Genomic DNA, 20,729 nt, shown 5'->3' on the forward strand with positions numbered 1-20,729 from the left:
GTTCGAGGTTCTTGCAGCTTGTATGGACAAGAGCAAAGCTGTAGTGTGGATGAGCAGACTGACTATGGCACCATGGTACAGGAAGCCGTTCAAGTGGGGGTAGCAAAAAGGAAAGTAGTGGTAATAGGGGACAGTATAGTGAGGGGATTGACACTGTTCTCTGCAGCAAAGAGTGAGAGTCCAGATGGCTGTGTTGTCTGGCCGGAGCCAGGGTTCGGGACATATGCTCAGGGCTGGAGAGGAACTTACAGTGGGAGGGGGAGGATCCAGTCATCATGGTCCATGTAGGTACCAACCACACAGGCAGGACAAGGAAAGAGGTTCTGCATAGTCAGTATGAGGAGCTAGGCACTAAATTAAGCAGCAGAACCTCAAACATAATAATCTCTGGATTATTACCTGAGCCATGTACAAATTGGAGTAGGGCAAATAAGATTAGAGAAATGAATGCGTGGCTCAAAGACTGGTGTGGTAGAAGTGGGTTCCGGTTCGTGGGCACTGGCACCAGTACTGGGGAAAGTGGGGGCTGTACCATTGGGATGATCTACACCTGAACTGTGCTGGCACCAGTGTTCTAGTAAGCTGCATAATTAGGGAAGTAGAGAGGGTTTTAAACTAAATAGTAGGGGCAAGGGCTCAAATTTGGGAGGATGTGGTAAATCAAAGAGTAGAGACAAGGCAAGAGAGAAAGGTAGGGACAGTGAGTACAAATCTAAGAGTAAATCAGCAGACAAGGCTAGAGGTTACAAAAATAATAAAGGACAAAATTCCTGGCCACCGACATGACTCGCGGGGCAGCCAATTAGTGGCCCGCGGCGTATCTGTGAAATGAAAGGGCGCGCGTGGACAGGATGATATTCAGCATTGGGGGCGGGGCCACATCCGGGAAAGGCTGATGTAAGCCCTTGAAAAAGGTTTACTGCAATGAAATTGAACAGTTAGTTCTTAAGACATCAGTGGCATTAGGTCTGAATTATTAAAATGCTCTACACCTGCAAGGAGAGAAGGACTGGCAGAGTACAGGGAAGTACAAGACATGATGGAGGCGAGAAGCATTCGCTCAGCCCCCCAATTTTCGGATGATTCACTGCAGGTCCTCCTTCAGGCGGTTGAGGAGAGGCGGGAGATCCTCTTCAATCCAGATGGTAGAAGACGACCCTCCCAAGTGACCAAGAGGGCCTGGCTGGAGGTTGCGGAGGAGGTCAGCAGCCGTGGCGTTGTAAGGTGGACATGGATCCAGTGCTGCGAGTGCCTCAATGACCTGCTTCGCTCTGCCCGGGTAAGGGGCATTCCTCATTCATCTAATCATTAATGTGTCAAGAGTGGGTAATTGTGTACTCATGATGCAATGTAGAAGCCCTGTATGTTCATTGCTTGGCTGCTGCCTTGCATTGGAACGCAAGATGGGGCAAGTCTGAGATGAACGGTGATGCGTAAGTGTTCAAATCACACTCAGCACTGGTACAGCAGTGAAATGCAACATCAACCCCTTTGGGTGACTGCGTGATATACCAACAAATATGTTTAAACTAAGTACTTCTGTTTAATTAGGAAAAGAGGGCACACAATGCCCGAGAGAGGTCCCGTACAGGTAGTGGCGTGGCCAGTCAGCCATACCTGAGTAGAATGGAGGAAGATGCTTTGACGATAGCAGGGGAGGAAGGAGGATGCACCGTTGCAGATGGCGAGGCCGGTGGACCCGGCCATGACAGTGAGTGATCCAGAATGTGGTATGAGAGTGTATGTGGGGGGGTGGGGGGGTGGGGGAGCGCTCGTGGGCCAATGGTGTGGTGATTGTCTAAGGCACTGAATTGGGCCCTCAAATGTTAAATCACACAGATGTGACCATAATGGAATCAAAAACATGTGCTTAAGTCTGGATTGCTAATCAAACTGATCAATATGATTTTCCCAACAGGTGAAACACAGCATGGGCCAGGAGGCGTCTCCATTGCCCGACCATCCACCTCTGAGGTGGTGGAGGATGCCTCAGAGGGCGCACTGTCACATCCTCGCAACACACCAAGTACCAGCGCAGATACCTACACCACGGTAGGGATTAGCATGTCCGGAGAGTCGAATTCACATACATGTGTGAACACAGCACAGTTGCCGGGCCAGCCACCAGAGGCAGAATTGGCCGATACCTCACACACTCGGAGGAGAGTGGGATGCCAGGCCAGTGCAGAGCCGCAAGCTGATGGCGTGCCTCTGAGAACATCCATTCATCGGCAGATGTTGCAGGTGCAGCAAGTGGTGCACGAAAATCTGGCGAAGTTGCCTGAAACGCTATGACTCATACTCTGGAGACATCCATCCAGAGTATGAGTTCAGCAAACTCTCAGGTATTTGAACATCTGGCTTCCTCCATTGAAAGACTGGCAACTGCAGTGGAGGGGCCAGTTCTGGATGCAATTCGTGACCTCAGAGCGAGTGTGGCCTCCCTAGACCAGAGCAACAGAGAGCAGAATCTGATGCGCTGGCGACAGGTTGAGGCCGCTCATCCCTCTGATGTCACCATTGAGGACCAGCCAAGCCTCAGGAGGGCACAGGGGCAGCAGATCGAATATGGGAGCTCCTCTCAGGGTGCCTCTGATGCATCCTGCAGCTCCTTGCTCCCTCTGCCAGGGACACGTGAACCGCAAAATCCCAGGGTGTTACAGGGTGCTCACGGCCGCAAGCAGGCAGAAGACGTCCGCCAAAGTCATCACAAGCACGGCGGCAACCAGATCAGCCACCTACCTCCGGTGAATCTGGTGGCGAGAGATCATGCACCCGAATGAGCACTCGCAAACAATATAAGGAATCACTTTAACATCACTACTGGTTCACTGGGTTACTTGTAAGTTATTTATTTGATTTGTATAAGAAAAAATTGTAATAAATTTTGTGTCTTGACTATTTGACATGTCATTCCTGAAGTCAGATACAACATCGTTGCTCAACACAAGTAGTTTTAAATGTGAGGTCACACACTTGGGTTGCGTTCCTCATGATGTGAAGGATTGCATCGTCGCATTATCTCTCCCCCTGAAGGTGAGTGAATTTGCCCTCTCATATTCTCACAATGACTCATCTCATACAGCAATATCAATTTTGTGAAAATTTATATCCTCTCAATGGAAACGCCTGCCTATTAGAGACTCCCTGGTCTCTCTAGCACTTAGAGCCAAATTACATTCAGCTTCCTCTCCCTCATCATCATGTGACTGATGCCCAGCTTGCTCATCAGAAACTTCATCATCATCTGATGACACATCGCGCTGACATTGATCATCCTCCAGGGCCTCTCCATTTTCAATCGCCAGATTATGCAAGGCAGAGCAGATGACAATGAATCTGGAAACCCTTGACGGTGCGTACCGCAGTGCTCCACCAGAACGGTCAAGACACCTAAATCTCATCTTTAATAGGCTTATAGTTTGTTCGATTGTCACTCTGGTGGCCGCATGGCTCTCATTGTATCATTCCTCCGCATTACCCCTTGGGTTCCTCACTGGTGTCATGAGCCATGTCTTCAGAGGATAACCCCTGTCGCCAAGTATCCATCCCTCCATTCTGTCCGGAGGACTGAAAAGTGCAGGCTCCTGGGAGTTTCGGAGAATGAAAGCATCATGACAACTCCCAGGGTAATGTGCACACACCTGCATGATTCTCTTCCGATGATCACAGACAAGCTGAATGTTCGTTGAATGGAATCCCTTGTGGTTCATGAATGCCCCTGACTGACCTGCTGGTGCTCTAAGGGCCACATGAGTACAGTCTATCACACCCTGTACCATTGGGAACCCAGATGTAGTGCTGAAGCCTCTGGCTCTCTCAGCCTGACCAGTGTTGTCCGTCTTGAGCTTGATGAAATGGTTAGCACGTTGGAACAATGCATCAGTCACAAACTTTATGCAGTGGTGCGCTGCTGCTTGTGAGACACCGCACAAGTCTACGGCTGAGGCTTGGAACGAGCCACACTCATAGAAGTTAAGAGCTATTGTAACCTTTAGAGCGACCGGCATTGGATGGCCACCGATACAGTTTGAGGCAACATCCACTGCCAGCATCTCACAAAGAGATGTGACAGTCTCCCGTGACAGCCGTAGTCTTCTTCTGCACTGGCGTTCTGACAGCTGCAGGTAGCTCAGTCACGGTCAGTATGCCCTTCCTGCTGGGTAGCCACGTCTCCTGACATGTGTTCGCTCCCTCCAACATTACGAGGATGCACTGGGGCAGCTGGTTGCACATTCCCCTGCCCATTTGTCATTCTGTCCCTCATTGGGGCACAGTCCTCCTCATCTGATGATCCACCTCCAGAGTGAACAATTCCCATTGTTGTACAGCAGACCAGATGCAATGACCACAGGTATTAGCTTCCATCTGTTAGGACTGGCTCATGAAAGCCCCTTCCTTTCACCCAATAACTCAGAACAAATGGGGCCCGAACATCAGTGAATTTATTGGAGTTCTTTGAAGAAGTAACATGTGCTGTGGATAAAGGGGAACTGGTGGATGTACTGTACTTAGATTTCCAGAAGGCATTTGATAAGGTGCCACATCAAAGGTTATTGCAGAAAATAAAAGCTCATGGTGTAGTGAGGAACATATTGACATGGATAGAAGATTGGTTAGCTAATAGGAAACAGAAAGTGGGCATAAATCAGTCATTTTCTAGTTGGCAAGATGTAACGAGTGGTGTGCCACAGGGATCAGTGCTGGGGCATCAACTTCTCACAATTTGTATACATGACATGGATGAAGGGACCGAAGGTATGGTTGCTAAATTTGCTGATGACACAAAGATAGGTCAGAAAGTAAGTTGTGAAGAGGACAAAAGGAGACCACAAAGGGATATAGATAGGTTAAGTGAGTGGGCAAAGATCTGGCAAATGGAGTATAATATGGGAAAATGTGAAATTGTCCATTTTGGCAGGAAGAATAAAATGAAGCATATAATCTAAATGGGGAGAGATTGCAGAGCTCTGAGAATCAGAGGAATCTGGGTGTTTACTGCATGAATTGCAAAGGAAAGTATGCAGGTATAGCAAGTAAGTTGGAAAGCTAATAGAATGTTATCATTTATTGTTAGGGGAATTGAATACAAATATAGGGAGGTTCTGCTTCAGTTATACACGGCATTGATGAGATCACATCTGGGAGTACTGTGTACAGTCTTGGTCTCCTTATTTAAGGAAGGATGTAAATGTATTGGAAGCAGTTTAGAGAAGGTTTACTCGACTAATACCTGGAATAGGCGGGTTGTCTTATGAGAAAAGGTTGGACAGGCTAGGCTTGTATCCGCTGGAGTTTAGAATGGTCAGAGGTGACATGATTGAAACATATCAGATCCTGAGGGGTCTTGGCAGGGTGGATGTGGAAAGGATGTTTCCTCTTGTGGGAGAATCTAGAACTAGGGGTCACTGTTTAAAAATAAGAGGTTGCCCATTTAAGACAGAGATGAGGAGAATTTTTTTTCTCTCAGAGGGTCCTGAGCCTTTGGAACTCTTGTCCTCAGAAGGCGGTGGAAGCAAAGTCTTTAAATATTTTTAAGGCCGAGGTAGATAAGATTCTTAATAAGCAAGGGGGTGAAAGGTTATCGGGGGTAGGCGGGAATTTGGAGTTGAGGCTACAATCAGATCAGGCATGATCTTGTTGAATGGCAGAGCAGGCTTGAGGGGCCGAATGGCCTACTCCTGCTCCTAATTCATCTGTTCGTATGCTCTCTTCAGCTTCTTCTGTTCCAAAGAAAACAAACCCAGCCTATCCAATCTTGCCTCATAACTAAAATTCTCCATTCATAGCAACATCCTCCTAAATCTCTTTTGTCTCCTCGCTAGTGTGACTACATCCTTCCTGTAATGCAGTGACCAGAACTGTATGCAGTACTCTTTCTGAAATGAGTTTGGGTAGTGTCAACTGAATTCCTAGTGGACACAACACAAACCTACTCATAATTCGGCAGTAATTGCCACTAAATTGGCAGTCTCAGTTTGAGAAATGAAAAAAATCTCTAATATTACAGTCTTCTGAGAATGAGGGTGCCATGGATCGGAAGCAGCATTTAACTTACTGTAATTGATAAGCTCACATAAAGCTGTCATGGGATCGGATAGTGTGGAACTGGAAAAATTCAACTGGTCACTCACTGGTTCAAGGTATGTTTTAAAGGAAGAATTGAAGAAGCTTTGTTCGACACCTGGTTTTTGTTATACCCAGCATGGGAGTACTTGCAGTGGAGAGCTGAAGTGGAAAACTGCTTCATTCCCCAGCACGGACACCTCTCATTTTGAGAAGCACATTGATTCATCACATCCAACAAATAAAACTTTGCGGAACAATGTTGGCGATAACTGTCCTGGCATTCTGTACATCAGCATTTCAAGGCAGTAATTGAGCACAGATTAGGCCCAAAGCTGGCAAGGTTAGGCGTGGTAGTGAATCTGGAAAGAGTGAAATGGTTTGCAAACTGATTTCAATAGAGTTGCCTTTATTTTTAAGAATGGAATACGTCAAAGACGACCACCTCTTTAAGCAAAGTTCGGCGATTTCCGCTTTGAATGAACGGCATCATGATCCAAGCATAACGCTGTGTCCATAAAAGACTCTTCACGCTGTGGTACAGCGAGGCGTTTTGGTCGGGCGCTAGGACCTAGCGCGCTGCCCTGTCAGGGAGCAGCAGTCAGTGAAAAGGTCTTGTCTGCATCTGCTGCTCAGATCAGAGAGGATCTAAGCAGTAGTGACAGCCGAGCATCACACAGTGAGCGGGCAAGTGGCAAACACACAAACTCGCCTGTCACTCTCTCTCTCTGTTAGCACAAGCATTCTTAGTAAGCATAAACAAACTTCAGAGCTTCGGAGCATCATTAAAAGCTCAGAATTAAACAAATCCCTGTGACTATGTGGAGATGTACTTGGGGAGATGCCCTTGGTTGAGACGCACAGTGTTTGCGGGCTGCAGCATGTGGAGGAGGCGCTGGGGGTGCGGGCTGCAGCTCGCCCCGCTCTGGCTGCTGCTGTTGCTGGCTTTGCTGCTGCTGCTGACCGGCCACCCCGCCAAGCAGACAGCGGCTGGCACCGGCGGCCACATACCGGAGGAGAGCCGGGAGGACAGGCACTTGCCACCACAACATTCACCCCTGGAGCTCATGCCCTTCAACTCTTTCAGTGAGGATCAGTTCATCGTGGCGACTGAGAAAGCCGCCAGGTCCCGGTCCCGGAGGAGGAGGGTTTACAGGCTGGTGAGAGCAGCGAGAAGGACGGTGGAGGCAGGGGAGGGCGGCAGGCCCGTCCTGCTGAACCCAGAGCCGGCCGGCAGGCAACTGGAGCGACAGGGGCTGGAGAAGCGCGGCTTCAATGAGGCTGTCAGCGAGAGGATCTCCCTGCACCGGAGACTACCTGAGGTACGCCATCCTTTGTAAGTATAGGAGCACCGGAGCTACTGCTGCATCTCCCCGAGTATCCCCGCTCTCATCCTCCCGTCCGCAATCTCGCTTACTTCAAATATATACTCATTTACGTTCGTGATGCTCAGTGTGTAGAAAGTCCAAACAGCCAACAATACACACCACACACACACACACACATATACCCATACACACACACACACACACATTCATATCCATACACAGAATACTCAGTGTATGAACAGTGTATAACGCTAGGATTGAGCAGCATACAGCCCACCCAAGAAAAAAGTCACAGGTTGAGTTGGAAAGTTCTTCCCGATAAGTAATCCAGCATTCGGCAAAAAAAAACATCCAGTTGGAACAGTTTTAATTTAAATTTAGCGGACAATTGACCCGCATAGGGATGTGTTAATGTTGCACGCAGTCATGTGAGCTTTATGATATCTTTCTCCAGAGGTCTTCGTCTACAATGTTGAAGCGAAATTTGCTGCAACATAGGATACTTTCTTAATCGTAGTTGTCATGGAGCTAGGGAAAACTTTTAGCTATCTTGAAAAATGTAGATTGAAAAAGAAAAACGCAAAGCCCATGGAATAAAAGGGACAGTAGCAGCATGGATATGAAATTGGATGTGTGACAGGAAGAGAGTAGTTGTGAACAGTTTTTCAGGATAGAAGAAGGTATATGTAGTTGGGTGTTTTTAAATGTGGACCCACCTTAAGAAGCTGTAAGTGAAGATCACCAGAGGAAGTGATGTTGTGTCACACATGACCAGGGAGTTGTTGGGTGTACCAAAACAAGAAATGCTGGAATCACTCAGCAGGTCTGGCAGTATCTGTGGAAAGAGAAGCAGAGTTAACGTTTCGGGTCAGTGACCCTTCTTCGGAACATATGTTCTTCCTACATATGTCCAGTTCCGAAGAAGGGTCACTGACCCGAAACGTTAACTCTGCTTCTCTTTCCACAGATGCTGCCAGACCTGCTGAGTGATTCCAGCATTTCTTGTTTTTGTTTCAGATTTCCAGCATCCGCAGTATTTTGCTTTTATTATAGTTGTTGGGTGTAGCCTGACAGAGTGAGATGTGTTTCGATGTGGCTCGTGCAGTAACTGTTTATATACATGTTCTAGTAAAAGTATAATAAAAACTCACTTTTTGGATATTACGTGGAGTCCTGTGAATCTTACAATAGTTCATATATCAAAGGAACAGGTACTATTATATGGTGGCAGCGGTGGGATATACTTTTTCTGAAGACCACCAAATATTACAATGTGGCAGCATTTGATTTTGTTTTCTGAAGAGAGAAAAAGGAACAACCGATTGTCTACCTGGAGTGGCTAAAGATCCTGGCAGCTGGCAGGAGATCCCCAAACAGTGCAGCGAGCTAGTACTGCAGACAGGACCCCGTGAGGTGTTGAAACTCTGTGAGTACAGTGGGCAATTTGCCAGGGGATCAGAGCTTTCAACTGGTCTGGCAGTGGGTAAAAAAATTGAAATGCAGTAGCTAAAGCCATCACTGTTTTAGTTTTTTGATTTTTTTTTTTGCTTCATGGGTGAGACCTAAGCTGAAAAGAGAGGGAAGAACTCGACAGCAGCACTGGAGGTCCACAGCACAGTGAGAAAGCCTGATTGTGGTTGGTAATGCAAGGTATAACTGACTGCAAGGAACAAAGCTGTCTCACTGTTAAAACAGAGCTGTGCAAACAGAAAGCAGCTATGGTGCCTCACTCTTAAAGGTGCAGGCCTGCATAAAATGAATCTATCTAAAGAAGAAAAAAGAACTGTGCCTGTGAAAAAGAAAACCTGTAAAAAGTTCTATATTTATATAAAAAGCAGGATCATTAAGACAATGGCTTTCAGATATCCAGGTATAGATTGGAAGGCATCAGACATAGTGTCCGAATTTAAATGTCTTGACAATAAATGGAACTGTGTTTCCTGGATCAAGAAGTGAGCAAGCCAGAGAAACAAGCTATCAAGATTAAGATCGCACTGGGAAACGAGGGCTTGTAATGGATCAATACATCAGGATTGTTAGCTGAGGATCAGAAGGACCCTAATAAGCTATGGACATTCCTGGAACAGCAACTCAGGGTGAAGGTAAATTTCCAAATACATGGGGCGGCACAGTGGCGCAGTGGTTAGCACCACAGCCTCACAGCTCCAGCGACCCGGGTTCAATTCTGGGTACTGCCTGTGTGGAGTTTGCAAGTTCTCCCTGTGTCTGCGTGGGTTTCCTCCGGGTGCTCCGGTTTCCTCCCACATGCCAAAGACTTGCAGGTTGATAGATAAATTGGCCATTAGCAATTGCCCCCAGTATAGGTAGGTGGTATAGGGACAGGTGGGGATGTGGTAGGAATATGGAATTAGTGTAGGATTAGTATAAATGGGTGGTTGATGGTCGGCACAGACTCGGTGGGCCAAAGGGCCTGTTTCAGTGCTGTATCTCTAAAAACTAAAAAGAAAATAGGCTTGTGCTTATGACCTATCAGCAAAGGCAAGATGAGTCCATTGATCAGTTTGCTGCATAGCTCAAGATAGCAACTTCACAGATATTGAATTATCGGAACGGGTTATAGAGCTACTAATTGTGGATACCCCACTAGAGGCCTTTCAAAAAACCCTGCTGGAAAAGAAGAAAGGGCACACCACAGATGTATTCCTTAATGATGAAAGGAAATTTGAAACCATCGTGGCTGGGCGCCAACAGTTACAAGTGTTGGGGGCAGCTACGACAATTGATATGGTAACTAAGGCTCAGAAGTCTGCTAAGCCTTGTGGCAAATGTGGCCTGTCACCCAATTTGCAGTTGTCCGGCATACCATGACCAGTGCAAAGCTTGTGGCATGCAAAGACATTGGGCAAGGCAATGCAGAAGTCCGAGCTCAGATACTGTACACAGGAATGGTGGCAGATCACGTGCAGAGAGAACGTCTGTAAGACGCGATGGCAAACACAACAAAAGGTATGCCAACACAAAATACAAACCCAAGCAGGTACATCAGGTCAGCAGAGAAACAGATTGTCTGGAGGACAAGGGTGAAGAATGCGAGTGAATATGAATAGCAAGCAAGCATTTCACATAGTCAATTTAGATCACCGTGTCAATGCTATTACGCAATCTGAGGCATTCGCCATGATTGAGATTATGTGTCTGCAGAAGAGTGCTGAGCATTAGCTCAGAGTAAAAATCGACACTGGAGCAAGTGCAAATATTCTGCCCATCCGTATACTGAAGGACATGTACTCCAAGAAATGGGAATCTGTGGTGCAACCCACCATGGCTAGACTCACTGCCTACATATGTTCTCCAGTCAAGTGCATTGGAACGATAACCTTATAGTGTAGCTATGGGAGCTCTGAATGGCTACCATAAATATTTTACATTGTAGACACAAATGGACCAGCTGTTGCAGGACTTCCAGTATGCTGAGCTCTACTCATTATCACAATATATGAAGTCAGCAATGCACTGAAGATGGTAGAAAACACCCAGGTAAAGTGTATCGGGTCTGTCCATCTAAAGGATGACACAAAAGCTAGTAGTGTTGGCACGAGGAGGCAATATGACCCAGAGTCTCTCCTCAAGCTTCTGTTTGTTGCAGCAAGTACTCGGAGGCCAGAGAGATTGCGGGTGATTGATTATGTTGCCAGACATCATTTTTCTAACCTTTCTAAACAAGGGAAGATAGAAGAATCGTATGACAGGCACGCAGGACCAAAATTAGCCCGATTGAGAGTAGGACAGAAGGTCAGAGTCCTTAATCATGCATCGGGAACTTGGTATCCTGCTGCGGTTGCTAGGATATATGACCAGCCCAGATTCTATGAAGTCCAGACACCCAATAGTGCGATTCTCAGACGGAGCAGCTGTCAACTCAGAATGCTGTATGGCAACACTACATGTGACAACCCTGTGGCATCGTGGACACGTTCCAAGTATCACACTCACATGAAATGCAACAATTGAAAATACAGAACCCAAACCGGAGTTATAGAAATTGACATTTCCTTTAAAATAAAAAGGACAATGTGCTGCAAAATGGCTGCTGAAGATCAAATGACCTGACCCTATATATTCAAACTGTTTTGCTGTCTGTTAAGGACAAAAGGATACATTCCAAGCTAAGAGGTGTGTTACGGGAGTGCCTCTACTTTTTTGTAGAGTATGTTTTTGAATTGTGAATAGTTGAATTGTGGACATTGATTCATCTGGAAGCTTGAAGAGATGCTGAACTTTGTGTTTTTTTTAAAAAGGTCACCAGAAGGCTTCTGGACTTGGCTTGTAAACAAGCCCTTACTGGAAGGCACCTGTTTTCTGATAAAATACCAGCAGGGAGCTTGTTGTTTTGACTTGGAGAAGATGTTTACAGAGAAGTGACAGGTCAAGGTTATAGGCGTCAGGAGGCTTGATTCTTGTAACATTGTTTTAGTTTCACTTTGGACAGTGAGTTGGAGGATAAACTGCTTGGAAGTTTTTTTGCCTTTCAAGGGATCACAGCTTATCTCTTTCTCCCCCTTTAAAAGAAACCCTGTGTGTCCAGTGTGTCAGTCTCCTCTTTACTCCTGTATTTGAAGAAACCCTGCATATCGAATGTGTGGGAACTGAAACCCCTGTTACCACATTTCTGCTGTAAGGTCTGTTGGAAGCCTGTGTTGCTGCATTTCTTGGAAAGCCTACAGAAACTGATCTTCAACATCGCCTGGAAAGAACTATTCTAGGAAGATCCCAGTGACAGCCATCTTTACGCATTTGGGACGTCAAACTAAAACAAAGGACATCTTTCCATATCTTCTCCTTCTTCTTCAAAAATTATCAAGTATTTAACCCATGTTTTTTTGTCTTTTTTATTACTAGAGCTCTAAAACACAAATCCTTTTATGTTTATGGTTAACCAGTGTGTGTGTGTGTGTGTGTGCGAGAGAGAGAGAAAGAGAGAGAGAGAGTGTAAGGGGCTAAGGTTAAAAGGGAACTTTAATATTTCAATCTGTGTGTTTGTGTTTTACTTCATTACTGGTTAAGACTTGTTTTATAATAAACTGATAATTTTGTTGTTTATTTAGGAAACCTGGTTAGTGTGTTTTATTTTGGGATAAAAATAGAGTCTATGATTGACTGTGTCGGTAAGTGGAAAAAAATGTAAAATATATGTTGTGACCCATAGAGAAGTGGAACTAGGATAAACAGTGCACTCCTCCCACCTTGATCGTAACACGTGTCAAGTATGCCCATCAAGATTCATTTTTTAATTGATTGGGTTCTTCTGAAACAAAGAAGGTGTGAAGTAGCCACATCCTGGTCCATTATTGGTCACCACAGGGAGGGGTTCTATGTCTCCCAACAGAGGCAACATGTGAGAGACTTTGATCTTAAAAAGTAGTGCTCTGGAGAGAGAGACAGAGAACGTGAATCAGAACAACATCACCAAAAGCCTGTCCAGCGAAGAACTGAGAGATCCAGAAAAAGACAAAGAAGATGCCCTGCTGTGAATTCTATGCTTCAGCGTGTGCGGCAGAGCGCTGAAAGTGATCACTGTCTCCAAACTGAGGTCCGAACCAGCAGAAAAATCTACATGCAACTCAGGCCTGCAACTTCAAAAGAGAAACTGACCTCTGAGAAGATTCAACAGGTTTACCATGAACCACGAACACCTACCTCACTTCAAACTACTTACACTTTTTTGCTCTATCTATCTATTCGTGTGTGTGTATGTGTGTGCCATGTGAGTGAATCTGTGTATTGCTCAATAAATAGTCTTCTGTTTTAAAACTACAAGAAAACCTGTCGCTGTCTGTTTATTTGACAAATAAAATACAAGGCGGTAAAACCCCAGTAACAAAAACACTGCTCCAGTCAGTTGGGCGGTGAACAGGGAGAACCACCCACACCCCTTACCATGTGGCTATAACAAAGGACAAAGTCTGAAGATGAACATAGGAAAAACATGCTAACCAAAGTTTCGAGTCACTAGAGTCTCAGAGGAGTCATCAAGACGAGCTCAGCTCTGGGAAGAGGTTTACGATAACAAGATTGGGACGAAAAAGCAAATCACCTCTACATTTTAGAGAATGAACTTACTCACTTGTAAATTAGATTTTGTTTTACTCATGCATAGTTTGTGCGAACCACAAGATAATTGTATATTGTACAGCTGTTTTTATCTTTGGAAAAAGGGGAATGTTGTGGGATGACCTTAAGAGCGTATCACCTTAAGAAGCTGTAAGCGAAGATCACTAGAGGAAGTGATGTCATTTCACACATGACCAGGAGGTTGTGGGTGTAGCCCGACAGAGTGAGATGTGTTTAGATGTGGCTTGTGCAGTAACTGCTTGTGTATATAGAGATATATATATAGTTAAAGTGTAATAAAAAACCCATATTTTCTTTTATGTGGAGTCTTGTGAGACTTGCAATAGTTCACATATCAAAGGAACAAGTAATATTACAGTATATAGTGGGGTTCCCCAGGGGCCAGTGATGGGACCACTGCTTTTCTTGATATATATCAATGACCTAGACTTGGGCGTACAGGGCACAATTTCAAAATTTGCTGATGACACAAAACTTGGAAGTATTGTGAACTATGAGGAGGAAAATGATAATCTTCACGAGAACAAAGACAGGCTGGTGGAATGGGTGGACAGGTGACAGAAGAAATTTAATGCAGAAAAGTGTGGAGTGATTAATTTTGGTAGGAATACCGAGAAGCGACAATATAAATTAAAGGGTACAATTCTAAAGTGGGTGCAGGAGCAGAGGGACCTGGGGATATATGTGCACAAATCATTGAACGTTGCAGGGCAGGTTGAGAAAGCGGTTAATAAAGCATGTGGGATCCTGGGCTTTATAAGTAGGGGCACAGAGTACTAAAACAAGGAAATTATGATAAAACTGTATAAAACATTGGTTTGGCCTCAGCTGGAGTATTGCATCCAGTTCTGGGCACCATACTTTGTGAAGGATATTAAGGCATTAGAGAGGTGCAGAAAAGCTTCAAAAGAATGGTTCCAGGGATGAGAAACTTCAGTTACCTGGATAGGTTGGAGAAGCTGGGTCTGTTTTCCTTGGAGAAGAGAAGATTAAGAGGAGATTGATAGAGGTGTTCAAAGTCATGACAGGTCTGGATAGAGTAGATCAGGAGAACCTCTTCCTACTGGTGGAAGGATCCAGAACCACAGGACACCAATTTAAGGTGATTGTCAAAAGAAGGAATAACGACATGAGGAAAAACATTTTGACACAGCAAGTGGTTAAGATCTGGAATGCACTGCCTGAGAGTGTGGTGGAGGCAGATTCAATCAAGGCTTTCAAAAAAGAGAACTGGATAATTACCTGAAGAGAAACAATTAGCAGGGCTATGGGGAAAAGGCAGGGGAGTGGGGCTAGGGGAGTTACTCTTGCAGAGAGCCAGCATGGACACGTCGGGCCAAATGACCTCCTTCTGTACAGTAACCATTCTATGATTCTTTACAGCCTTTGCTATGGAACTATGTCAAATAGACCAAAACGGCCCCAGGTTCCAAGGTAAAAAGGAGGAAATCAATCTGGATTTCAGTTCCCAATCACTATCTAATGACTCCTGCTGGAAGTACCTGCATGAACACAGGGTGAGGTAAAGATTCCATTCAGTTAGGTTGGCTCCTTGGCAACGGGTCTCATCGTGGAACATGACCTGGCAATCAATGTCTAGATTCCCACATGAAAAATGATTACTTTGATGATGTAGAAGAAGGCTGCCAGCCCCCATAAAGCCATCGCTTCCATGAGTCACTACATTCAGAAGAGCATGGATTCAGACAAGATTGGAAGGAAAAATAGAAAACTAATTAAAAACAGCTTGGAGCAAAATACTGATGCTGTACGTGCCACAATTGAAGTCAAAGTTGCACATAAGAGTGTCTACATTTCAGCACATAACTCATTTTGATTTATCAAGAGCTTCTAGAGTTTTGAAGGATGAGTGGTGATCTCATTGAAACTTATAAAATTCTTACAGGGCATGACAGAGTGAATGTAGACAGGATGTTTCCCCTGGCTGGTGAGGCTAGAACCAGGGGAAGATAATCTCAGAATATGGAACAGGCCATTTAAGACTGAGATTAGGAGGAATTTCTTCACTCAGAAGTGATGAATCTTTGAAATTCTCTACCCCCGAGGGCTGTGGAAGCTCAGTCATTCAGCATGTTCAAGACAGAAAGCGATTGATTTATGGAGACAAATGATATCAAGGGATATGGAGATAATGTGGGAAAGTGGCATTGAGGTAGATGATCTGCCATGATTTAGTTGAATGGCGGAGCAGGCTCGATGGACTGAATGGCCTACTCCTGTTCCCATGTTCTGTGACAGTAATAAAGATTTTCAGGAACTCAAAACTAAAAATAAAATTGACACCATTTGGGGAATATTGATTGAAAAATCCCTTTCAACCAGAATTTATGTGATTGTGGCTACAAATAAATTGGTGGGTGTGGGGCAAGGATGCCTGAAAATGGATCCATTCAAGACCCTACCATAGCTGGCTATAAAATGCTTATTTCTTTTAATTCTTTGTGTTGAAAGGCCACACAAGTGCTATAACAACATATTTGGGATTTTCCACATGATGTGCAACACATCCCAAATTATTCATACTGCAAATAAAAGCATATTTGGCATCAGCCACATTTCTTATTGTTTCATGAATAAATATTGTTTTAGTATGGTTCTAGCTTTTTATTCCAACATTATCCACCACAATTGTCCATTATCTCTGTAGTCATTTACAAGTTGTATCCTGGTTGAGGTCCAAGTTTGAGATAGAAATGTATTATTTGCATGAATTTTATTCCTGTTAAGATCATATCCCTGTTAAGCTCAGTTTACCTGTGGCAAAACTGAGCTGATTTATTCATAACTCCATAGTATTGTGGCTGAGTGTGGTCCAGTTTACATAGAGTTTCAACCTAGGAGCAATTGAAATTATGCAAAGTGAAGAATGAGGGATTAATCTTTCTAAGAATGCCAGAATTTTCTGTGACTGAGGCTAAAAGAGAACATTTATATAAATGCTAAGTATTACACCGTGTGGCAGATAGGCACAGTAACATGTCAAATAGGTAAACCTAGCAAAATGTGTATTGTGTACTTTCAATTTTAAGAATTAAAAGGGAGGGACAGTCTATGGGGAATAATGATTGTTTCAAATATTTTTCACTTTACAGAAGAAAATAACAGTTGGAGCAGCATTTGCTAAGTACTAATGGCATTTGACTTTGGGAACTGCACCATAGGCTGCGGAAGGCAGATTTCCCAGTCCATTACGTGGCTTCATTGGGTTGGGCAGTTCCTTAGCACTTCTCAGGCCAGTCTGAAGTTGTGACCTTCCCCACCTTGTTTGTATTGCAACCACTCAAGGACACATGTGAGCATTCTCTATTGGTATTGTTACCAAGGTGGGCAAACAGGGAGGGAGGCCCTACTCAAGATTCTCCAGCTGGTAAGAAACAAGTTTAACTAAAAATGTCAAAACAATATTCTGCTCAGACGATTATTTTCTTTTATAAGATGGAGGAATACATTGAATAATCACAGAATTGTTACAGCACAGAGGAAGAAGGCCAGCTCTCTGATGAGTAATTCACCTATTCCTTCTCCCTCGCCTTCTCCCCATAACCCTACACATTCTTCCTTTTCATATAACAGTTTAATTCCCTATTGAGTGCTTCAATTGAACCTGCCTCCACCACACTCTCAGGCAGTGCATTCCAGACCTTAACCACTTGCTGCATGAAAAGATTTTCCCTCATGTCACTTTTGCTTCTCTTAGCAATTACTTTAAATCTGTGCCCTCTTGTTCTCGATACTTTCACGAGTGGAAACAGTTTCTCTCTATCAACTCTGTCCAGACCCCTCATGATTCTGAATTCCTCTATCAAATCTCCTCTCAGCCTTCTCTTCTCCAAGGAAAAGAGTCCCAACTTCTCCAATCTATCTTCATAACTCAAGTTCCTAATCCTTGGAACCATTCTCGTGAATCTTTTCTGTACCCTCTTTAACGCCTTCACATCCTTCTTAAAGTGCAGCGCCCAGATCTGGACGCAGCACTCCAGCTGAGGCCGAACTAGTGTCTTACATAAGTTCAACAAAACAAGGATTCCCCCAAATTTTCCTTCTGTTTAAGCACTTTGAACATTCTTTTGAAGCTAACCACCATTTGGCACCATGTCAGATACACAACAGATCACACTAGCACAACAAGACTGAAGAGTTCAAAAGTCTGAATACTTTGGATACTAAACAGTTAATGATGTGTTGCAAAATCTTCATGCCGCTTAGTCGCAGAGTCTCTCACAAATCCATGTGACTTAAGTAGTTCAGATACAACTTTAAAAAAACAAACATCAATTATCCATAACCAGGGTCAAAAGGAAATACAATACACTACTCCAGCACTGTTGCATTCTGAGTTGTCGAAGCTACTCTCTTCCTCTCTTGATTTTCCAAAGTCTGCATAACATTCTCTGTAATACAATTACAGCCTCAGAAAATCTCTTAACTTTATGGTCACGCCCCCACAGAATAACGCGATGGAATTATTCATGTTGTCACCATTTTCTGTATTAAATGGAATTTGCAGACAATAAATCAGATTGCAACAGTTGTGTGTGTTTCACCAGAAGGCTGACTGGACTCAAGGTTAAACTGCTCCTGTCCATCTGAGTGCATCAATGTTTGTCATGATTTTTAAGGATTTACAATAGATGTAAGGAATTATGTTGAAAACTATTGGTGGTATAATGGAAAATAAAATGTTTTCATGAATTTTAACAGCTCCTCGTCATCTAAACTTACCTAAAACTCAGAGTAGCATAGAATAGTTATGTAAAATAGACTGTTATTTGAGTAGCTGTGTCTGAAATACCAGGCTGAGCTGAGATCCATAGACTGCAAGCACAGTCAGAAGAGAAACAACTAGAAACAACATGGTAAAGAAAATGTTTTTTAATTCCAAAAAAAGACAAAAAATTCAATGGAATTTACAGTTAGACTTTGTTATGGACTGTCGCCAGTCTAAAACAAATACAACAGGTAGGGAACAATAGGTCTATGCGTAGCTACTAATCACATATGCTTGCAATATGAATACATAGTCACTGACCTGTGCTGTATTGGTCTGGTAATTGGACAGAGCTGTGTCTCTCATTACTTTGTATGTAGATGCCTGCAGCAGGAATACAGTCAGAACCTGCCAACTGCCAGCATCATCATTTGTTTCCACAATGAAGCCTGGTCCACTCTTCTAAGGACAGTGAACAGTGTTATGGATACCGCCCCGAAGAAATTTCTCAAGGAGATCATCTTAGTAGACGACCTAAGTAACCAAGGTATATATTTAATAGAAAAATACAATAGATACAGAATACATGAGAGAGAGAGAGATCACGAGGGGAAGGAAGTTAAAATTTATTATTGATAGCGAAATGAGGCTAGAGAACAAGTATTCCATCTGAAAGTGGGGAGGGGGAGAGAGAATATATTTGGCTCAGTCAGTAGTGCCCTCATCTCCACCTAACAAGAAAGTTGTCCACTTGTGCCCCAATCTAATTCCAGTAGATTACTGAGCAGGGACTCCAATTGGTGTCCCCATTCCCTGGTGTGCATGAACACATTTTTTTGCGGGGGGGTGGGGGGAGGGGCTAGAGTCATTTCCCCACTCTCCATAAAATTTTGAATTATGTTATTAAAATGATACAATCTGTTTAATCGTTCAGTACTTTTTACTTCATCATTGTAGGATTTTTAATTTTAACAAATGGTCAGTTTATGTGAGATTGGTCACAGTTAGCCTGACATCTGTCATTGGGAACATATTGGAATCTATTATTAAATAAGTCTTAACAATGCACTTAGAAAATCATTTCAGTCCTTAATGATTGGCCCCTTATCCTGAGACTGTACCCCCATGTTCCAGATTTCCCAAAGAGGTGAAACATCCTCTCAGTATATCCACTGTCAAGCCCTTTCAGAAACCTGTAGGTTTCAATGAGATCGCCTTTCATTCTTCTAAACTCCAATTTGCTCAGCCTCTCATCATAGGACAACAATCTCATCCCAGGAACCAATCTAGTGAACCATCGCTGTACTGCCTCCAAGGCAGTTATGTACTTCCTTAAATATGGAGACTAAAACTGCGCACAGTACTCTAAGTATGGTCTCACCAAAGCTCCATACAATTATAGCAAGACTTCCTTATTCTTGTACTCCAATCCGCTTGCAGTAAAGGCCAGCATGCCATTTGCCATCCTAATTGCTTGCTGTACCTGCATACAAGGTTTCCTTGTATGAGTACACCCAAGTTCCTCTGAACATCAACTTTTACAAGTTTTACACCTTTTTAAAAATATTTTGCTTTTCTACTCTTACCAACAAAGTGAATAACCTCACACTTCCCCACATTATACTCCATCTGCCACCTTGTCACCCACTCAATTAACTTGCCTATATCTCTTTGCAGCCTCTTTGTGTCGTCCTCACAGCTTACATTCCCAACTGGCTTTGTAATGTCATGCAGACCCTCACCTGCCAAGAATGAGGCATATTAATTTTGTCATATGAACATTGATTTTAATCTGTTGCTGGAGTGAAGAAATGACTTGTTTGACGATCACCAGACATTGGGCTGGAAGGACATTTGCATACTAAGAGACACTGCTTGTGGAAACAAAGGACTATTCTGTGCTCCAATTAACCCAAATGAATTTTGATCACCAGACATTGAAGGCAAGGAAGTGCATTCCAGGCCCTGCGAAGATGATACAATCCACAGAGCCAGGACTGGTTAAACCAGCTGGTCACATGACTAACTGGCTGGCTCAGGTTTTTTGAACTAGCCACAGGACAGTTTGAATTCAGGAGGCAATTTGAAACTGAAGTTGAAACAAGCAAGTCTCTCGCCTGGCTGTCTCTCTCTCTCTTTCTCCCAAGACACCGGACCCACGAAAGACACGTAAACCTCAAGAGAGAAAAGGCTCCTACATCAGAACAAGTTGAAATGTGAACTGGGCCCCAACGAATTGCAAGACTTACCAGCAACCAAAGACTCCACATTGAACTTAAAGGACTGTGACTACCAGATATTGCCTCAGACTTTTCCCCTTTATTCCTTCTACATTTTCTGTCTCTAACTGCATGTGTGTTTATTGCGTATGCATGCTAGCATGGTTGTGTCGCCTATTCGTAGTCGTTAACTGGATTAGAGTTTAAATCTAAGGAAACCTGTCTGATTTCTTTGCCTTACAATTGGAGCAGTGAAAAAGGATTCACTAAAGGGGGAGCTAAAAACACGGTGTT

General features: G+C 43.9%; 1 protein-coding gene across 1 annotated transcript in view; it reads left to right on the forward strand.

The window, feature by feature from the left end:
• Positions 1 to 6,947: 6,947 nt before the first annotated feature.
• Positions 6,948 to 20,729, forward strand: part of LOC137379978 (polypeptide N-acetylgalactosaminyltransferase 15-like) — a 134,108-nt gene continuing 120,326 nt past the window's right edge. The window contains exons 1-2 of the mRNA XM_068051427.1: positions 6,948 to 7,402; positions 18,597 to 18,763. Of these exons, the coding sequence (XP_067907528.1) occupies positions 6,948 to 7,402; positions 18,597 to 18,763 (622 nt within the window). The remainder of the gene's footprint in view (positions 7,403 to 18,596; positions 18,764 to 20,729) is intronic.

Source organism: Heterodontus francisci, chromosome 2, assembly GCF_036365525.1.
Source record: "Heterodontus francisci isolate sHetFra1 chromosome 2, sHetFra1.hap1, whole genome shotgun sequence".
In the NCBI taxonomy this organism is placed as follows: Eukaryota; Metazoa; Chordata; class Chondrichthyes; order Heterodontiformes; family Heterodontidae; genus Heterodontus; species Heterodontus francisci.